The sequence below is a fragment of the Semicossyphus pulcher genome, unplaced genomic scaffold (genome assembly GCF_022749685.1).
Source record: "Semicossyphus pulcher isolate SPU_LCO1_2020_fin unplaced genomic scaffold, fSemPul1.0.p SCAF_16, whole genome shotgun sequence".
NCBI classification, from domain to species: domain Eukaryota; kingdom Metazoa; phylum Chordata; class Actinopteri; order Labriformes; family Labridae; genus Semicossyphus; species Semicossyphus pulcher.
The window spans coordinates 10,872,421-10,892,616 of record NW_027211670.1 but is presented as its reverse complement, the minus strand read 5'-3'; the positions used below and the strand labels follow the sequence as shown (position 1 = coordinate 10,892,616).

Genomic DNA, 20,196 nt, shown 5'->3' with positions numbered 1-20,196 from the left:
CTCCCAGAAGAAGAAAAGTATGCGACTATTTCCCCCTAAAATAACCAAAAATGTTTAGTACCCCTGTGCACAAGTTTCCACATTATTTCTGGACTCCAAGTCCACTGACTGTCTCTTTGCTGGCTTTGTCTCACACTGAGTCTTTAGATGTATAACTTGGCTCTCGTAGCAAAGTTGGAAATGTAGCTGTGTGACAGCCGTTGAATTATATTTCCTCGTTCAAGCGCCAAAAAAAAGGTGCCAGCATTAAACTCTAAACTGGCTCGCAGCCATGTTTCGGTGCATTTCCTCCTCCTCCTCCTCGCTGCTGAAGGCTCTAAATCCAGACGCATAAAAGATTGAGAAGCCACGGCCAGATGTCTGGGAAATTAAGAGCCTCGCTGTATTTGTTAATAGATGACCGGTGGTGGTATTTTATCGTCTTGTCTTGATTTCATCAGTCAGCTGCAGGATAGAGAGAGGAAGAGCAGATCCTGGGAGAGTTAAAATGTGTGTGGAGTTTCTCTTTGGTAATGGGCTGTCAGTCAGGCTGGATTTGTACACTAGCCGAGGGCACGAGTGTGGATGACTGGCAGTTTTAGTAACACACAGTAAATTGTTTCTCCAAACTCATTCATGTCCTGCTTTAAAATTTATAAAGCAGCATTTTCAGGGAGGTTATTTTTGCGCAGGCTTTGAGTCGGGTTAGAAAAGGGTCATGTTTGATTTTAAACATGAAATGTTTCTACTGCTTCTGGTGGAGCACAAATCTCCACTTCCATAGCAGGGTGTGTGTCCGTACCTACGTCTGTGATGTCACTAATGTAAGGTCACCGCTCATATATGTGTCAGCTCCTCCTCGACCCATCCTCCTTCCTACGAGCCAACCTTCTGCTGCTCCTTCCCCCAGTGAACCCCCGCAGGGAAAGCCTGGAGGGAGAATCATCCTGCCTCCTTTTCCTCCTCCCTCCAAGTGAGTGCATCATACTTCCCTCCCTCCCCACCCCCCCTCCCCCCTCCTCTTTCTTTTTCCTCAAGCACACAACCCTCTCTCTCGTCTCCATTCATTCATGCGCGAGGAGGAGCCGCTCAGCCGGGCAGAGCTTATACACATTCACGTCAAGAGCAGGTGAAGAGGGAGGAGAGAGCGAGGAGCTGTTTTGGCAGCAAGAGGAGGGAGAGAGAGCAGAAGAGAGGGAGATCTCTCAGGCTTCTGATACAGTAAAGGGTGTGTTACTGTAGTGAGGTGTTATTCACCATGGCTGGCACGGTGTTTGGAAGACTCTCCTTGGAGGAGGGCGACTCGGCCAACTCCCTGGAGGGCCTGGAAATCAAGCTGGGGGGAGAAGGTAAGAGCACAAGTCCCTACCTGCTGGGCGTGTGAGGGATGCAGCACGGTCAGTCAATCAGATGAGCTCTCTTTTTTTATCAGAAGTTAAGGTGGAATTGTTGTTGAAATGCAGTGTTCGGGCTATTTGGCGTTGTGAATTCGCATTGCACCTGCTCCTGACGCGCCGGTTCAAACCTCCAGAGTGTGATGAAGATGAGCGGAGACAGATTAGGACCCCGGGCGGCGAGACTCTGAAGCAGCAGACTGCAAAGTGAGGAGGAGACGGCGAGGTGTCGTGAAAACACGCCACGTTTATCCTACTTTATTTACATCAAGTAGCTTCATCTTAAAGTGAGAGGAAGACACTTTTAGATAAGCAACAAGATGAGCTAATATTACTTGTTTGAGTAGCGTGGACCGGGACGCACCATACATCCCATCCATAATTCATTGACTTCATTAATATCACATGTGCTCGCATATGAGTTTGAGTCTATTTACGTACGGCTGCTCCACACTCGCGTACGTCTATTTGATGTTGTCTTGTTTAATAAGCCGGCGTCAGAAGCATCATTACATCATTGAGAGTCGCCTGCATGTCACACAGGCGCAGCATGTTGCAAGATATCTGCTGCTGTGTAACGTAGCCCGACAAGACACGGGTGACAGCCGTGATGAATCACATTTTCTGTCAAAGCGCTCACACCCCGTCTATCAGCGCGCGCGTGTGTGTGTGTGTGTGAGGCAGACATAGAGAGAGAAAGAGAGAGGGAGAGCTCCTGTGCATTGTGCATTCATGAAGAGTAGGTAGGGGGTCATTCATATGCAACAGTGTTCAGATCAGAGACAGCACGCCTGGAAGTGTCAGACTCCCAACCTTCAAATAACTCTCTCACTCTCACCTCCCCGCTCTCTCTCCCCACACTACCTCCCTATCAGAGGAGTGTTCTGTGTGCCTGCTGGACTAATGAAGCAGTGTTCAAACACAGATGATGGATCATTGAGTGGAGCGTGTTGGTAGGATTAGGCTGTCAGAGATAATCGCCGGGTTTCCAGAGAATGGGACAATTTAATTCAGTTCTGGCTGAGGGTTTCGGATAATGTGGTGACACCGGCAATTATTTCATCCCTATCGCGCCCCGACGATGCGTGTTTGCTCTTTCATTAACGGCTGCAGGGGAAAATAAATGTACAGTCGAAGTCAAAATGTTTGGGCCCCCGAGACGACAACCGCAAGGCTTGTTAGTTTCCAAAAACTTCACTTGGATTTCTCCCTCGCCCGCTCTCTCTCTCGCGGCCACGTGAGGTGCAATGGGAGATGCTGTCCATTTGCAAAATGTCAACAAATATCACAAGTGTAGTCTCCAGTGGTGACCTTCAGCCTGCTAATAAGGCGATCCAGCACGCGCCCATATCATGCCAGATTGGACCGAGCATCATCATGTTGATGTGGCGGTTTAAATGGCAGCTTTAAAGTCTCAATGATTGGCGACCAAAGGGGAAGAGGTCACGGTTACAGTGGTTTCTATGGAAATGTTGCCTTTAATGACACCATCTCGGACTTTGTTGCAGCTGTAACACTTTGGCAAAGTAAAGCTGGATGTCATTGATTTTGTTTTGGTACAGTTCTTACAAAATCACAATCAATACTAACTAATTTTCTTACAGTTTTGTGGGCTATGCTGCCAATTTACAAGGAAAACTAATAACCGTGACCTATGTTTTGCTTTTGCTCAAAATATCCAGGAAAATTACCAACATGGTCCTTCTGTGTCTTGTATTATTGAAAACCTTAAAAAAAGGCCCATTAATGTGGACAATTAAGAATGGTAAGACTTTAAGAACATTACAGAATCAGGGTGTGCCAGCAAGGGATGGTTATCCAGAACCGGTATTTGTTGGTACTGATGATTGGTCAGTACCGAAAGTACCGATAAGCTCATGGACAAGCGGTGCTTCCATCTGTATTTAACTTTAACGTTTCATCTTATTTAATGTCGTTTTCATTCAATCGTTTCATCCTAACGTTCCTGGCAACCGTCCCCTAGTGATGACGATGCTGCCGGTGTCAGGCAGTGACGTTGCATTGTTGTGGTCTCATGCTGGAGAAAGTCTAGGTCTTTATGGTGGACAAATCAAAGCATTTGAGGTTTGGACTCAATTTACCAAATAAAACTCTGGTGCATCTTCCTGCAATTTATGTAAAAAGGCACTTGCGTCTTAAGGAAGTAACACCAGCAACCTCACGAAACACTTGCAAGTTTAACAGTCTATCTGAAGCAGTGCAGCACGTTTGACTGCTGTAGCAAAGCGGCTAATGCTAACGGCTTTGCTAGCGTTACTGCTAGTACCTCCTCACTGCAGCCTCCGAGTCCCGGTAGCTTCGATGGCAATACCGCAGAAGGGATTAGCCAAACTAAAAAGGCAGTTTAAGACGCATGGTTCTTATAAATAGGCTTGTAGTTATTCAGCCAGTGTTGTTAGCTAGCTTCAGTTATTAGCACTTCTAAGTTATCTTCCTCTTTAATCCATAGACAGCATCAGTCAAACAGCCCAGCTTCTTCTGCCGTGGGTGATGTTAGCAGAAATCAGACACCCAAGTTAAACCCGTTCTCTATCGCTCAACGAGGGACAGTGACGCAGGAGCAAACTGCAGAATGTCTCAGAGCTGTCGCCATGGTTACTGTAAAAGATTTACTTTACTACAGTGGAGTCCAGTCGGATTAGATACGCTAGTAACTTATAGCTAGCCTAAATGTGAATTTTGTGTTGCCATGACAGCCAGAAAACTATTTTTCTATTTCTTATGATTGTAGCTGTTTCTACATTTACTGTTAATGTTGTTACTGTAGGAAGATGACCACAGCCCTTAACCCCACTTACAACCCCCCTTTCAGAGGAACATTATCAGACACCCCAATAAAGACATGTCAACCCCAGTGCAGCCACATCTGCTATGGGGGTGATTTAAATTATTGTGGTTGGTCAGATGTCTCTGAGGGCTGTGTAGGCGTGTACACGCTGTAGTTGATTGGCTCCCACTCGCACACTCCTGTCAGCTTTATTGAATCTATTAGGCCGGGCTCAGACGACAGGAGTTTTAAAATCCTAACCCATTTAAAAATCGTGTTTCATCAGGCACATGAGGAATAACTAATCTCAAACATGCACACACTCCAAAATCTGAAAATAATTGCGCATCACTTTCTACAAAATACAATATCTTGTGTAGCAGAGTGAGCAATGTTCCACTTTACCTGATCTAATGTGATCTAACTTGATCTCATGGGGAAGGAGGTGTAAACAAAACAGAGACGGACTGCAACCTGCTGCAGGGATGCTTTCAAAAGAGAGACAACGACAGGAGGATGGGTAACAAGCCTGAATGAAAACATGGTTGGGAAGACACGGTCACCGCAGGTTGTCTCTTCTTCAGAGAGAACTGGAGGTGAGATTGCACCTGTTTTCTGTCAACAGTAGCATGCTAGCTAATGTTAGCCTCTGGGAGTGTTTACCATTGCTTGGAAACAGTATCAGCATCGTCTCCTTGAAGACTTCTCTCTCATTAGCTGTTGTGGTTACGCTCTGAGAGTACTGAAACCAGAGATTTTAAATCCTACATATCAAACATGTTTAATCTGTGAGCTGCTCAGGAGGTTTAAGACTGGACCCGTAAAGCCCTGTTATTACAAGAAAATCTGAGTCACTGTGGTACCAGCAAAGGTCCCAATCCAAATTCCTGCTCCATTTATCAGGAGGGCTGAATCAGGTACGAATCAGCCCGAAACTCCTGTAGTCTGAACCCGGCCTTTGGGACGAAAATTATTCTAATTATTCCTCTGTTAAGTACACAAAGTACTTCCTGTTGTAATTACTGTACTATCAATAAAGACATAAAGGCCCAAAAATGTATGTAGAAAAAAACACATCCTTCGAAGGACGCGGACTACAAAGGATGAGTCATTCTGGTGAGCCTGTGTAGAGCGCTAACGCCGAACTGAGATGAGACGGTCTCGTCTACAGAGGATTTCCTGTTTGCGTCACCAGCTGTTCCCGCCCTTAACCTTGCGTCGTCACACGCAGCTCCTGCCACCTAGCAACAGGTAGCTAGTGAGCTAACTAGCTATCATAACTAACTTATTTTAAAGAAAATTTGTTTCAAGGCCCCTTTTGGTTTTTTTAAGATTTGTATTCCTAGCTATTTGATTGAGTCGAGACCAAAAACGTTTACATTTTAAAGTATTTTCCTCTGCCGTTTAAGAGTCCACCGTCTCGTTTGAATTGAATCTGGAATTCTCGAAAAAGGCTGCATCTGAAGGAGCCTTCGAAATGGGACAGGCTCTGACGCACTGCGGTGACCCAAGGGCGGCTGTGGCTCAGTGGCAGAGTCGGTCGTCTCTCAATCAGAGGGTTGGTGGTTCGATTCCTGACTGCTACAGTCATATGTGGAAGTGTCCTTGGGCAAGACACTGAACCCCGAATTGCTCCCTCAAAAGCATGGCCATCGGTATGAATGTTTATAGATCCTGATTGGAGATTGGCACTTAGGCCTTCGCCATCAGTGTGTGAATGTGAGTGTGAAAGTGCTTTCAGTGGTCGGAAAACGAGAAAAGTGCTTTATAAGTACAGTCCGTTCAGCCATGGAAGGATACATCCCCTGAATTGGGGGATAAACAACTATAGTTTAATTGTACTTTTAAGGACAAAAAGTTTGCCGACCTCACGTCATTCCCCTCAAACTGAGCGGCAGACTAACGAGCCTCGAGTGAAAACACCTGTGGAGGTGTGCAGGACCCTTACATTTAATTAAAGTCCCCCCTCAGTAACTGTGTCGTCTGCACTTTAATTTGTCCTATAGATGATTCAAACAATGCAATTTCCTGCTGTCTGTAATTATGCTAACCAGATGAGGTGGGCTATTTGATTGAAGGCAAGCCTGCTCAAGTTACGCACACACACACACACACACACACACACACACACACACACACACACACACACACACTCACAGATTGACCACACAAGTGCATTGCAGAGTGGATGTGCCCACACAGGCTTCACACAGCGTTCACTTAACTCGTCAGGATGAGCTGCTTGTTATTTCAGTGACGTTTCTGCACACACACACACACACACACACACACACACACACACACAGGCTTCAGTATTTCTGTTATAGTTTTCTGTTTGTCGTATCACTGATTACACTCTGCGATGACGCCAAGATGGAAAGAATCAACTACACACCATAAAGAAAACTTAATCATAGACTTCAGTTCTAAATGATTTTTCAGGTCTAGCATACACAAGGGACTTTACTTCAATCCAATATAATTCTGCAGCTCTGTCTCAGACGTTCGTCTTCCTCTACCTGAGGGATTGATAGTAATTATATTTTGCTGGAGAGCGGGGAGCCGAATCAAATCTAACAGCAACCTTAAAGTATTTAATAAAGTCTGTCGAGGCCTGAGCGTATTTTATCACACAGAGGTGACTTTGGCTCTCTGAAATAGTTTCGTGACATCCACAACTTGCTCCTTCCTGTCATTTTAATAGAGTGACAGAGGAACAAGGCTGCGGTAACTTCCAGCAGCGTGTCCACCGAACAGTGAGAATACCAATGAGTGTTTGATGAGAGCGCTGCTCGGAAATCTGTTTTCACCGGTCAAAGCAGGTGTTAGAGCTGCAGAGTCACCGTGCACTCTGCAAAGCTTAACATTGACCTTAAACATTGAACGCACTCTGATTAATCACCTGCAGGTCTTTGTTGCAGCTGACTCTCAATGTCACCTGCAGTGTTTTTCTGGCTATGCAGGGAATTTAAAGTCCATTTTTCCAGACTGAAATATGTTTGTAGTAGAAACATAAAAACACAGATTAGGTTCTGATTGTATCACTGCTTGTGGTTTGTCGAGAAGATAGCTCTCTGTATAGATAACTCTGTGTATCTGCTCTGACGCAGGTTCATATAAGAGCTTGGCCTGTATAAAAGCACTCCCTACTGACCAATCAGTTCTCTTGATCACAAGCTCAGTGCACAGAATATGAAGGGGACAAAGGAGTGTTTAAAGGCATGCAAAACTGTTGTGCTTCTTCCCAATATCATCTGACAACACCTCTAACTGAACTCTAAAGCCTTGTACTTGTACTTATATGAAAGTAAGCCGACATACTGCTTTGTTTGAAACATTCATTTTTAATCCCAAGTGTGTTTGGACCTGTTTGGCGGTGGCTGAAACAATATGGCTGTCAAGCATGTGATAAGAGTACATCTAAACAACAAGATGTAGTAATGGAAGTAGCAAAGTTGCGTTCCCACAAATTCACGCTAATTCAACCAATTGCCGCAACTTATTCTTGACCGTGCAATTGTGGCAAATTGCTGCAACTTTTGTTTAAATTTGACCAATCATGTTACCCTGTCATTTACATCACCAAACTCACTTCTGTGGTATTCAAAATATAAATGTAGTCGATATAGTCATTGTACAGTGAGATAGTAATCCCCCTGTTTGTTTAATAGTGCTGCAGCAGCCAAAATAACAAGAAAAACAGCATAAATGAAATAAATAATGTGTAGATTCTCCTTGACTTCAGTGTCGTTCAGTTTTAACACATTTAATTTAAAGTCCTGAAACTCAAATCGACCAGCAGTGATGTTTTAAAACAAACAGCTCACTCAGTACATAGATGGCTTTATTGGTGTGTTTGTCCCAGTCGCTCACAGTGGATGTGTTAAACAGGAAAAAATGCCATGAAACATTTTAACTTTTATTGCAACTTCCAGCATGTTTGTCTGCAACAATCACCAGAATGTCTATGAAATCCTGGAGGGACAGAATAGTTAAGTTTTATTTTATTATAAGACTTTTATAACCGTTTTTATAACCGTCCGTCCTTCTTGCATTTGCAGCTGTGTTAGTTAGTCTAGGTTATTTAACTTCATCGTATATGTCTAATATTATAGTTTGCTCTTTGTAAGACATTCCTCTCTGCTGTCAGTAGACTTGTTGTAGTTGCCTATATGCTGTAACGCAGTCCGTGGTTAGATTTGATTAAACCTGGGTTCACTAACCATGTTGATAACCAGCGCCATTCGACCTTTTAGAGCGATCGTAGTTATTTGCTTGAAGGAGTGGTTCAGGTTTTTTGAAGTGGGGTTGTATGAGGTACTTATCAATGGTAAGTGTAGATAACAGTCAGCACGGCCCCTGAACTATCCCTTTTAATAAAGCAAGTTGACCTTAAAATATTTCTCAAAAATAAAGTATTTCTCAAAATGCAGCTTTTTCTCAGAGTTTTGGCCTTTCGTCCGCACAAATGCCGTTTTAGGTCAAAACGGATCTTTTGAAAAACTCCGGCCATGGTGAATACTTTTAGAAACTCCGTTTCAGCGGAGACGTGTAGATGGGGTTGTCAGTACCCGATCCGCCCCGGCTGCCTGATCTGTTCTGCGCATGTGCATACTTATGCCTGCCTGATTTATACCAGACGTGAACATTTGACGGCAGCAAGTCTTTTTTTTTAATAACTTTATTAACAACACAATATTAGACAAATACACTACACTGCAATACAAGTAACAGTACGTGGCCGTTATTAGCCAACATAAAAGCACAGAAAGGTTAGATAACTGCTTGTTTTATTAACATTTATTGTGAAAAGATGTTTTACTAAATTCACGTGGTGATCAATACAGACACGCATGCGTGGAACAAATCGGGCAGTGTCGTAACACAGGTTCAATTCTGCGAACAAAAGAGGCAAAAACTTGCTTTCAATAATACCCGTACGTGTAGACATGGCCTAAGTTAACCGTGCTTTGTGGAGTCAAAATACAGAAAATAAGAGATGGGCTTCTTTGTCTGATTTAACTGATTAAATGTCTTCGCTGTCTTGTTCTTTTGCATATTTACATCTCGTCTCTTTCATTAAAGATGTGTGAGTATTTTTCTGCTCTTTCAGTAAATCAGGCTTTCAGGATTGGTAGACGTATGTGTACACAAACACACTTACTGGCTAATGAGAGATAACTCTCGTCATAAAGAAATGCATTCTCACAGTAACAGTACACATCCACAAACAAGGTGTTAGATGTAAAAATAGCATTAATCAAAGTGTCCACACTGTGTCTGCATGTTATTGTCTAATGTGTCAGATCTTTATTAAAGCACGGGACAAGCTGAGCTCGATGTGCCAAAGGGGGATAAGAAGAAGCAGAAGATTTTATTATAAGCCGAATTGAATATTAGATTTTAGTCTTAACAAGCGCACGAAAGACGAGCTGCAAACAAAGTGACAGTGTGAGAGACGGAGCTCGTAGTGATGAACCTGCAGAGAATGATCACCTGAATCTGCTGCTCCTCTCTCCTCTTCCAGCTTTACAGTGAGATTCAGCTTATTTTTAGCCGCCTGGCACACAACTTCACTGTTTTGGTTCAGTTTCGCTGCATTCAATGTGTCATTTTTAGTCACAGTGGGCTGCCGCTTTCTGTGAAAGACTTAGCACTTAATGGCAGACAGACACAGTTAGCAGCAGCCGGGCTATTTCCCGAAAACAAACAACAAATACTGCGACTGTCTGGTACCTGTTGATATGTATTTCCTTCACTTACTATGATTCTTCAGGGTAAAGCGTTTACTGTAATATAAATCATTTGTTCATCTCGAGAAATTGACTCGACTGTTTTTGTAGGCAAAACAGGATGTAGAAAGACTCGGCTGCACATGTCCTCCCCTGTGTTACAGACCCAGTGAGCGTACTCCCTCATCTCTTCCTCCGTGCTCCACCCTCCCTCGGCTCCCGTCTCTGTGTCCCTAATCGCCCCTTCGTAGCAACACAACGACCAGCCGGCTAAGAGGTTCACGTCCCCCCTGCTGCGATCTGACCACAGACAATAGCAGCCCAGATTGCTTGTCTGCCTCTGTGACATTGAGTTTAATTGTGACTCTCCTTGGAGGGGAAGTCGCCCTCATATGACAAAAGCACCTTTTAATTTGAGCTCTATGTGATTACATGTCCTTGTTCACCACGGAGAAGAAGCTGTTGCCCTTTGGTGAGAGGTGATGCGGGAGGCCAAAATAGTGTTTAATTATTGTTCATTTGTATAAGCTAAATGACACAATGCTGATAAAGTAGCATTTACCTGAAGGTTTGGTATCCTTAAAGACCGGGTAAAGCAAAAATAGATTACTGTTTTTTAGTTTGTCAGGCCGACAGCTGGCGTTTATGGAAATCCCTGCTCTTTCTAACAGTGCTCCACGTAGATGGCAACCAAACGAATCATCGAAATTGGTGGAGAAATATAAACATTATAGTGCTTTCCTTCCACACGCGCTGTTTATTGGTAAGAGTTACTTGTGACGGTCACTTGGTTGCTACAGCAACCGGTCGAGTCTATCATTTCAGCATCTATGTACACTACCAGTCAAAAGTTTGGACACACTTTCCCATTCACTTGTATGAGAAAATGTGTCCAAACTTTTGACTGGTAGTGTTTGTTAGTAGGTTTTTTCTACCCGCTGCACTTTGTGACATCACAAAATGCAGCCTCAGTTGGCTTCAGAAAGCTGGCCAATCAGAAGAAAGTGGGCTTTAAGGGGTCGGGTTTCTTAAAGGGACAGAGCTGACTGAGTCTGTATGACGGCCTGCACAGAGCACCAGTGTGAGACACATGAGGAGTTTTTTTAACTGTAAATAATGAGAGTGAAACATGAAGCTTTAAATTAGCATAATACCCCCCATTTAAGGAGAGCCTTGTTTCCAATAAGAAGACAGCATAATGTCTAACTCCACAATTCAGTAATAAATAGTTTTTAAATGTGTTTGACAACTATTTTGTAACATATTTAATATATTAAACAAATCTCTAAGAAGCGAAGTCTTTAAATGTCAGTTGTCTTCTGTAAGTGTTAACTCTTGTACACATCTTCTCACGTCTCCTGGGAACTTTTGAGTTTGTTTTAGTTATTCATCTCCTCCACTGGGATCTCTCGCTTTTCATTCTTAAATCCACCCAGCAGTGAAAAGAGCTTCAAAATTACAACATTTCCCTGGAACAGTAGGTCGCATAGATCACATGCCGAACATGTAGCTGCTTCAGTCTTTCTGCGTCCCTTTTTGTGCTCTTAAGCCCTCATCTGCTAAATGGAGTCCTCTAATGGTATCAAGTTACGGCGTGTAGCAAAGGGGATTCAGAGTCAGTGAGGCGGAAAATGACTTTCGCCTGAGTCCTCACCTGTAAAGGCTTAGAGGAGGAAAAAAAAGGCTGTATTATTACGCAAATCGTTTCATGCAACTTTGAATCTGATATGAGACACGAGCAGAAATACAATCAGTGCTGTTATTGATAAGAAAAATGTAGTTTGGTCACAGTTTTATTTTAAGTTTATCTTGGTGTAAGCAAGGGAGGAGGATGTCTTCTGCCTGACAGAGAAAGATTTTTTTAAAATAAAGCTACAGAAATAAATTCAGTATGTTAGTCTGACCTTTAGGCCTTGTCCTGTGTGACCTTTTGCCCTTTGATTCCTACAAGTGAAAACACAGGAAGCAACCCTATTTATCTGTAAATGTTGAGAGAAAAAGGGCAGTGAGACCCGTGAAGGAGGACGGGTTGGATTTTTAATAATCCCTATGAATAATAGAAGAACCCCAGGCACACAGCGCTGGAAAAAATGGCTCTTATACACCGGCTCCTTTCACACCTCCGTGATCCCTCTGTGACTTCCAGGCAACGACGACATCAGTAAATATCTGAACGTGAGTCAAGGCCTGGGCTTCAAGAGGAGTTTATCAAAGGGGGGAACTGACATGTGATATTTAGTATATAAGTATATTGATACAGCTTAGGCAGAGACTCCTCGTCCCTTATGTGTGTGTTTATTTTACCTTTGCTGCATTGGGTTTGTTTATCTTTCAGTTCACATCCAAGATTCAGATCCACAGTTAGTTTCACTTTCATTCATTCAGTTGCAGGTTTAAACATTAGATTTGTTCTTTGTCCATACTCATGTTTGTGTCGTCCCTTGTTCAGACCCACCATGCAGACCCCTGTACTACGAAGGTTATCTGGCTTCAGTTACCCTAATGAAGGAGATCACGCAGCTAAAGTGGTCACTTGACGCTGGTTATCAACTCAGGGTTTCTTTGAGCGTGTTGTCTGCCGTCAGCTGATTGGCATATTTTGCAAACTCAGAGCAAACTATGGTATTAGAAAGATATGAAGAAGTTACACTAAACAAGACTAAAATCCACTCAGCTGCTGAATGGAGGAAGGGCAATCGTAGACTGTGTGAATGCAGATTAACTCATCATATCGCTGCTCCAGGGCTGCACGGTGGTGCTGTGGTTAGCGCTGCAAAAAGGTTCCTGGTTCGAGTCTGCATGTGGAGTTTGCATGTTCTCCCCGTGCATTCGTGGGTTCCCTCCGGGTTCCCCGGCTACCTCCCACAGTCCAAACACATGCTCGTTAGGTTCATTGGTGCCCGTAGGTGTGAGGGTGAAAGGTTGTCTGTCTCTGTGTGTCCGCCCTGTGATTGACTGGCGACCAGTCCAGGGTGTAACCCCGCCTCTCGTCCATTGACAGCTGGGATAGGCTCCAGCCCCCCGCGACCCTGGGCAGGATAAGCGGTAAAGATGATGGATAGATGGATATCACTGCTCCATTAGTGCACGATATAATGACTGTAATAACACCTGTGTAATACATTAAACTCATACGTTGTGCAGATGTATTTTTGTGGCGTTGATAACGTTTTTAGACATCGTCTTTCGGCCACAGACGTATCACACAGACTTCTGTAAATTGTATTATTTGTAATTGCTCCATAAGTCTTATTTCTGTGTCTTATAACTGCAACAAGTAGACCTCTGTTGTAGATGAATATCAGTAAAGCACAATACATATCTTTCATGAATATATTTCAAATCAAAATTGATATGATAAAGTGGAAGTGTTTTACCGATCTCTCTCTCCCTCCTCCCTCTCACCATCTGCTCACAGAGCTCCCGAATCAAGAGACCTGATTGGCAGTGTTACCTACAGGGGGATCTCTTATCCTGAACATAACCTGCTCCAGTGCAGGTTATGTTCAGGATAAGTTACCACTGGGATCTACCCCAGTACAAAATGACCCACGTTCATGGCACTGAAAAGTTAGATGATGTCATTGCTGGCATCACTGGGTCAAACCAAGGTTAGGTTAGGTTAGGATAGCCATGGATGTTATTGGCTGCAGCAGGTTAGGTGTTAACTAAACGTCCTATAGGAGCAGTCGGGGGTTTTCTCTGAGCCAGACTATACCACACCCATAAAACACAACAGAGTGAAGTAATGAACCAAGGACACAAAAAGAAATTTAAGCACATGTCCGGGCAAAGCAGAGAGAGGATAACTTTGGGAAAAGTGCCGATGTGGCAACAACACCGGTGTACAGTTGCAGTGATTAAAGAGAATTATGCAGGACCTGTAAGCCGAGCCTGCTGCTCTGATATTCTCTGCCAGGCGCAAATCTGGCAACTCTCCTGCTGGAGCCGAGCTGCTGTTCAAGGGAAAATAGAAGACAAACAAGACTTCACTGCGGAGGATTTGTGTAATTATTTATTTTATTAACTTATCAAATCATTCAGAGGGCGGGCGGGTGGTTCGTGTAATCATCAAGGTCGTCTTCCCCCGGCCTTCTTCATTGTATGGCTTTTAATCTTTTCTCCTGATTGAAAGTAAAGAGGTTTGATTCTTGTCTCCATGATATACAAATAATTCCATAACACGACAGAAGAGGCCCCAAAATAGTTTTCAGCTCAGTCTGAAAATATCTATTACCTCATTACTCCTCTTTAAGCACCGCAACAGACAAAACTCCCACTGCGCTCTGCCGAGGGAGAGACACATAAATCATCTGCCAGCGTCCTGACAGACCTGAAACACACCTTGTGTCGCGTGTTAGCGACTTCTGCTGAAACACACAGTTATTATGCAGCATCAATGGAGACTCTTTTTATCAGCATCCTTACCTGTGTTTTTACTTCTATCTAAAGGATATCAACGCGAAGCAGTGAGTTAGGTGATAAAAGGGATAATGGTGAGGGGAGAGAAAACATTGTCTGTTGGAGCCGATAGTGTTCTGTCAGTTCAATCATGGTCCTCTGAGGATGAATCCTATTGCCTTGGCGATTGCCATGGCAACTGTTGGATTGATTGCCTCAATTTTGGATTAGACATTCATGCTGAGGATGAATTGTAATTACATTGGTGACCTTTTGTTTTCCCCAACAGCTTCATTTAAGTACTTACAAATATGAAAACTCTCCCATCCCACTCAACATAAGCATGTTAGCATTGTAATTAGGGATGGAACTAAATAATGATACGTGCGATGTGCAGTATATCGTCGTCCTGACTCGTGCAATACAATTATCAATAGGCTGGCGCCAAATATCAATACGCTGAAGAAGAAGTTGACAGCAGGATGAGAGAAGAAGAAAGCGGGACAGTGTCGGACAGCGGTGAAAAGAAGTTAAGAGAAGCGGCAGCCACTTTCAAATCCAGTGTCCTAAATTGTTTTAATTTACGGACTGAAAACACGTACATTGTTTCATCTCAGTTTGTGTCGAAGTTGCAGTGAATAAATACATGAATCCTGCACTTTAGCAGGGGCATTTTGTTTTCTTCAGTTAATCAGATATCAAGATGTATCATCGGATTATCTTGCAATATATCACAGAATCGCTGTATCGGGATATTATCGTTAACGAGGGCCACATATCGCGTATCGCATCCTAACGTGACTTATGCGATTCTCACCCTCATTGTGGTCATATTGCCATGCTAATGTTAGCATTTAGCTCAAGCAATGCTGTGCTTAAGAATAGCCTCACAGAGCCACTGACATCGATTTAGAATCTTCTTATGTATTGCCGTTTGTGCCATTGTTCACTGTAATGCATGGCTATCTGTATCACTATGCTTGGACCAACCTCCTGCACATGGGGCTAATTTTTTTTAACATGCTAGCTTACTACGCTCCTACAGCAAAGCTCAGCTGAATAGGAAGAACACAGAGAGGCATTTCATAATGAAACATTTCATAACTGTGTTAGTGAAATGTTGCTTCATGTGGGGTAGTCGTTGTAGTGTATGTATGTCTCAGGTGGAAGAAGCCATTACAGTTTTGTGGTGGATTGCATGTGACACTATTATCTATTTAAATACACGGCATCATAAGTGTAATTCATCCTATCGTTCTCCTCCTGATGTTTAAAGCATGGTTAGAATTATTCCATCAGAAGTAACTGGCACCCAGTCTTCCTTCACAAAACTAATTATCAGCCCTCTAATTGGACCAATCACCTCCTAATGCTCTGTTATGCCCTTATTAGGAAATGAGACCTGTGACGTGTGCTGTGCAGGACGGATCCTTGATGGACCACCAGTCTGCCAGTAGAAATTAAAAGCCAGTGTGGTATTTTTAGCTCGAGCAACAAAGGCCTGTTGAGTGAATTACAGCAGACAAATGTTCTCTGTGAATAAATATGCCCACTCTTCTGACAGGCACGTCTGCTGCTGTGATTTATCCCTGCCGGTCGGTGATGTCAGTGTGTTTGGTACTTTAATGCGTCATAATTAACGTCAGAGGAGATGCTTTGAAGGTAAACTGAACCTTTCCCGACCTTCGTCGTATTTTTTATGTCACCATGTGTCTGCTGATTGATTTGTTGTCCTATTGAGAGGGGCTTGGGATTTAGCATTTGGATGTTACCTGATTGAGATAAGGTGCATGCATGTATTTCCTTGGGTACCTCATGAACTAGAGATGTTCTGACACCATTTTTGCTTCCTACAGATTCTGATACCTAGATTTATTAGCCGATACTGAGTACCCCTTCAATATAAGTGGGATTAAATATAAACATATTATAATAATTATATTTATATATCACATCAAGTAATATATATCACATACAATGACAATTGTTGTGGGCTTCCCTCAGTAAACTGACTAACCTAAAAAACAAATTAAGCTAACATTAGCAGCAGCTCCCTGAGTCCTCAGTCCACCAAAGAGAGTTTGAAATAGCTTTTTTTGTGTTTCGCCGTGTTTAATTATCTTACCTTTAAGTTAAAAAATACAGCCTTACAATGTACTTTGGGAAAACAGGAATTTCTGACTTGCTAGCTAACATTTAGTTTGACTTACGTAACACCTTCGGCTAGAAGCGCTATGTTTTTGTTTGCTATGGTCACGTTACAATTTATAGTTTATAGTTCTTTTTTGACGCTCTAAAACAGTAGTTACTTATGGCAGCCTTTATACAGTATATATTATATCACTTCAGACAGACGGACAGTCAGATACTTTATTGATCCAGAGGGAAATTTAAATATAATTTCATATTTCTGACGTACATATATGACAATTGTTGTAGGCCCTCCCTCAGTAAACTGAAAGATTACTAATCTAAAAAACAAGCTGCCATTAGCAGCAGCTCCCTGAGTCCTGTGTCCGCCAAAGAGCATTTAGAGAAAATAGCTTTTCGCGGTCTTAAAATAAAAATAAAAATAAAAATGAATGTGCAGTATGGAGAGCTTTGTGTCAGTCTCAGTAGTTTTGGCCCGTGCATGGCTCGAGCAGGAATCTCCCTGAGGCGAAGCAGGTGTGTGTGGAGGCAGCGGTGAGCTTGTCCACGTCTTCCTGCACTTCTCAGCAGATCGGTAACAAAGCGAAAGCAGTTTCATGATTTAAGGAGACGAGGGAAACGAAAGCTTTGCAGTCTGTCCCTCAAACAACGTTTTTTCACTGCAAACACACTGCTTTGTCCTTATTAGTAGAAGTGTGCTGTGTGTCCCTGTGTGACTCGTGCTGTGAACTCTCCGATGTATGTCCATAATGCGCCCTCTAAATAGCAAAGACAGACTGCGCCATAGACTTTAGACCAGGTTTTTGTTGGTCTATGGTGCAGTCGCTTTCTGCATCCTCAAGATAGCAAAGTGCGACCCGTTTGCCTGACCACAAAAAATATGACCTTTAACTAAAAAAATACAGCCTTACGAAGTACGTTGGGAAGACACTAATTCCTGACTTGCTAGCTAACATTTAGTTTCACTAACGTTACACCTTCAGCTAGTACCGCTATGTTTTTGTTTGCTATGGTCACATTAAGTTCTCCCTCTAAAAAAGAAGTTGCTTGTAGCAGCCTAATTTAGATTATGTCTCAGTGGAATACTGTTTTGGAGAAAGAGAAACAAGTTAATCTTTTAGGGGCTAACAATTTACGCTGTCAGATGTAGCATTAACTAGCGTACTAGCAGATACCCAGATAAATATCTAGATAAACCAGACAAAACAGTTTAAAAATGCACCATTGACCTTTCAGTATGTAAATGTATCTTATCCATACAGTATGTAAATGTAGTGGTATCCAACCTTTAGAACTATCGACTGTATTTTAATGCAGGCAAAGAAACTGGTAAACATGTATGTAGGCCAACTGTTGTTTTAAAGCTGCTGTGTGTTTCTGTGGGTGAATGAACATGTGCGTAGGAGGGAGAGGGAGGAAGTTGGGAGTTGTGGGAGAAAGATACTGTCGCTCCTGACGGACTTCAGAGGGGGGGTGACTGACAGAGGTGGAATTGCCGGGGAAGGAGATGCGAGCCAGCTCCCTCCCCCTCACTTTTCCTCCAGCCTCCTCTCATTCAGCCATGTGGTGCCAAATAGCCTACTGTAAATGTGCTCTTTCCCTCCACCTCGCTCTCTCGCTCTCTCTTTCTTTGAGGTGATCTATTCAGTCTGTTTCCCCTGGGTAACTGGAGCATATGGATGGGAGTGGAGTGATATATACTCTCTTCTTTCTGTGTGTGTGTTTTGTAGCCATGCATCAGGCCCTGGACACACTGAGTGACAGCACAAGCTCCACAACTGCCAATGACCTGGACCTCATCTTCCTCAAAGGCATCATGGAGAGCCCAGTGGTGAGAACGACCTTTTTCTATACCCTATTATATGTATAAGGAAGGATGTGTGTGTGTGGCATCCAATAAACACATATATTATCTTTAGTGCATCAAGGTTATTTATGCATTCAAATTTACACTTGTGTCTTTACATTCAGAGCAGCATCTCAGACATTTGCGTTAACTTAAAAATGTGATGTTAATGTCATCATTTGCATGTGCCATTTCCTGCCGTAACAATGATATGTAATGCATAACAAATGATTCAGAGATTTGCATGCATTATGATACAACATATTAAAATGATGTGGCAAATTGAAACTTAACATTCACAGATAGTATTACATTTGAAAGTTAAATTTAAGCTTGCGATAATTATCCTCATAGATTCATAGAGCGCAATCACATTACCATGTTAGTGCTGTTGTTATGTTGTTTTCTGTAAGTTGATCAAGTTGAAGAGATCTCTCTGTGTGTTGTATATGTGCAGACGTAAACCCTCTCTGTGCTGCTGATCACTGCCATGATATCAGCCTTGCAGTGCTGATTTCAAAAGCTTTTATTTTGAAGTTCAAACTTACAGCGACCTCGACATTAGATAAGTATGTACATATTTTTAATGAGAGGCACAGCAGAGAGAGCTACTCATGTTGTTAGTGATGCAAACTTTGAAACTTAATGCTCCTCTTGTCCAAATAACAGCTTGTTGACCATGAAAGCACGGGCTGGATTAATGGCATATTAAGTATGCTCTTGTCTCGCGCTAATGTCATGAAAACATAGGACAGGGTTTTCACTTTGATACAGATATACCAGGAAATGTGTTTTCCCCATGCATTTGGCATTTATAACTTCTTCAGCTGAACTTTGCAGGAAAGACATGTTTCTTATTGAGGGTATGTAAACGTTTCACAGCTGTCACTCACTTTAACAAGGCAACACAACATTTCTATTGCCAATCAGAAAAAGATTGAAAGTGCTGTTAGCGAGCAGCACAGCGCCCTTGACATTTTTTGACAAGTTGACAAGTGCAGGTGTAGCAGCAGCAGCATGCCTGATCAATGGAGAATCCAGGAATAAATGACAGCCATTAGTTTTACATTCATTCACACCTGTTTGAATGTTCAAGTGGGGAGTTGATATAAATGTAACAGTTTTCATCCCTATTATATCATCCTGTGGAGACCATATAGAACAAGCTTATACTGCCTAGACGTACTTGACATACATGCATTGTCCTTGTAGTCGACAGTCTGTTTATCTGAAAGACTGAACTAGATACGTTCTCAGAACCATGTACAGATTTCTGTTGGGCAGTTGCCCAGACTTTGGATTAAAGCTTCTCCTGGATGGAAGAAAATCAGTGAAGTTATTTCAAGGCTTCTTTTCCTTTTATCCAAGAAAGCTCAGACATGGCTGGTTAATGTTTGGTAACTGTTATTTTAGGGGGAAAGTTTAATGGAACCAGTCGAACAAACACGTAAACATCAGACTTAGAGTAGATTTAAGAATATATTCAACACTGTTACCACTAGTGTGACCACTGCTGAGTCATTCCTGGGCAAAAAATCGCACCTTTAGCTGCAATTTCCTTCAATCTATTTGATTTATAACATTTATTTTACTTTCTTTTTTTTTATAGATTCAGTTTGTCAAAGCTGGAAATATCCATTCAGACCATTTTTACCATAACAAGGCGTTCCACAAGGCTTAGTTCTGGGTCCTGTCTCATTTACAATTTATATCAATAAAACCATCTCTTCAATAACTATCTATCTATGACTATAGATATGATATCTATCTTTATGCGGACGGTACTCTTCAGTACCACTATATTTAATTATTTTGGATGCCTAAAATAATGAGGCCCAAACATGCTCCTTTTTTGGCTAACGGCGGGATCAGCCCAACACATGGGTCTGTATGTGAGTGAGTGAG

General features: G+C 42.5%; 1 protein-coding gene across 2 annotated transcripts in view; it reads left to right on the top strand.

Annotated features, from left to right (window-relative positions):
- mpp2b (MAGUK p55 scaffold protein 2b) overlaps positions 1 to 20,196 on the top strand; it is a 51,922-nt gene that overhangs the window by 15,608 nt on the left and 16,118 nt on the right. The window contains exons 1-2 of one of the 2 annotated variants that reach the window (XM_069664215.1): positions 1,238 to 1,328; positions 18,176 to 18,276. In XM_069664215.1, the coding sequence (XP_069520316.1) occupies positions 1,238 to 1,328; positions 18,176 to 18,276 (192 nt within the window). Of the gene's footprint in view, positions 1 to 1,237; positions 1,329 to 18,175; positions 18,277 to 20,196 lie in introns of those variants that run through there. The other variant, XM_069664216.1, reaches the window with a different exon arrangement.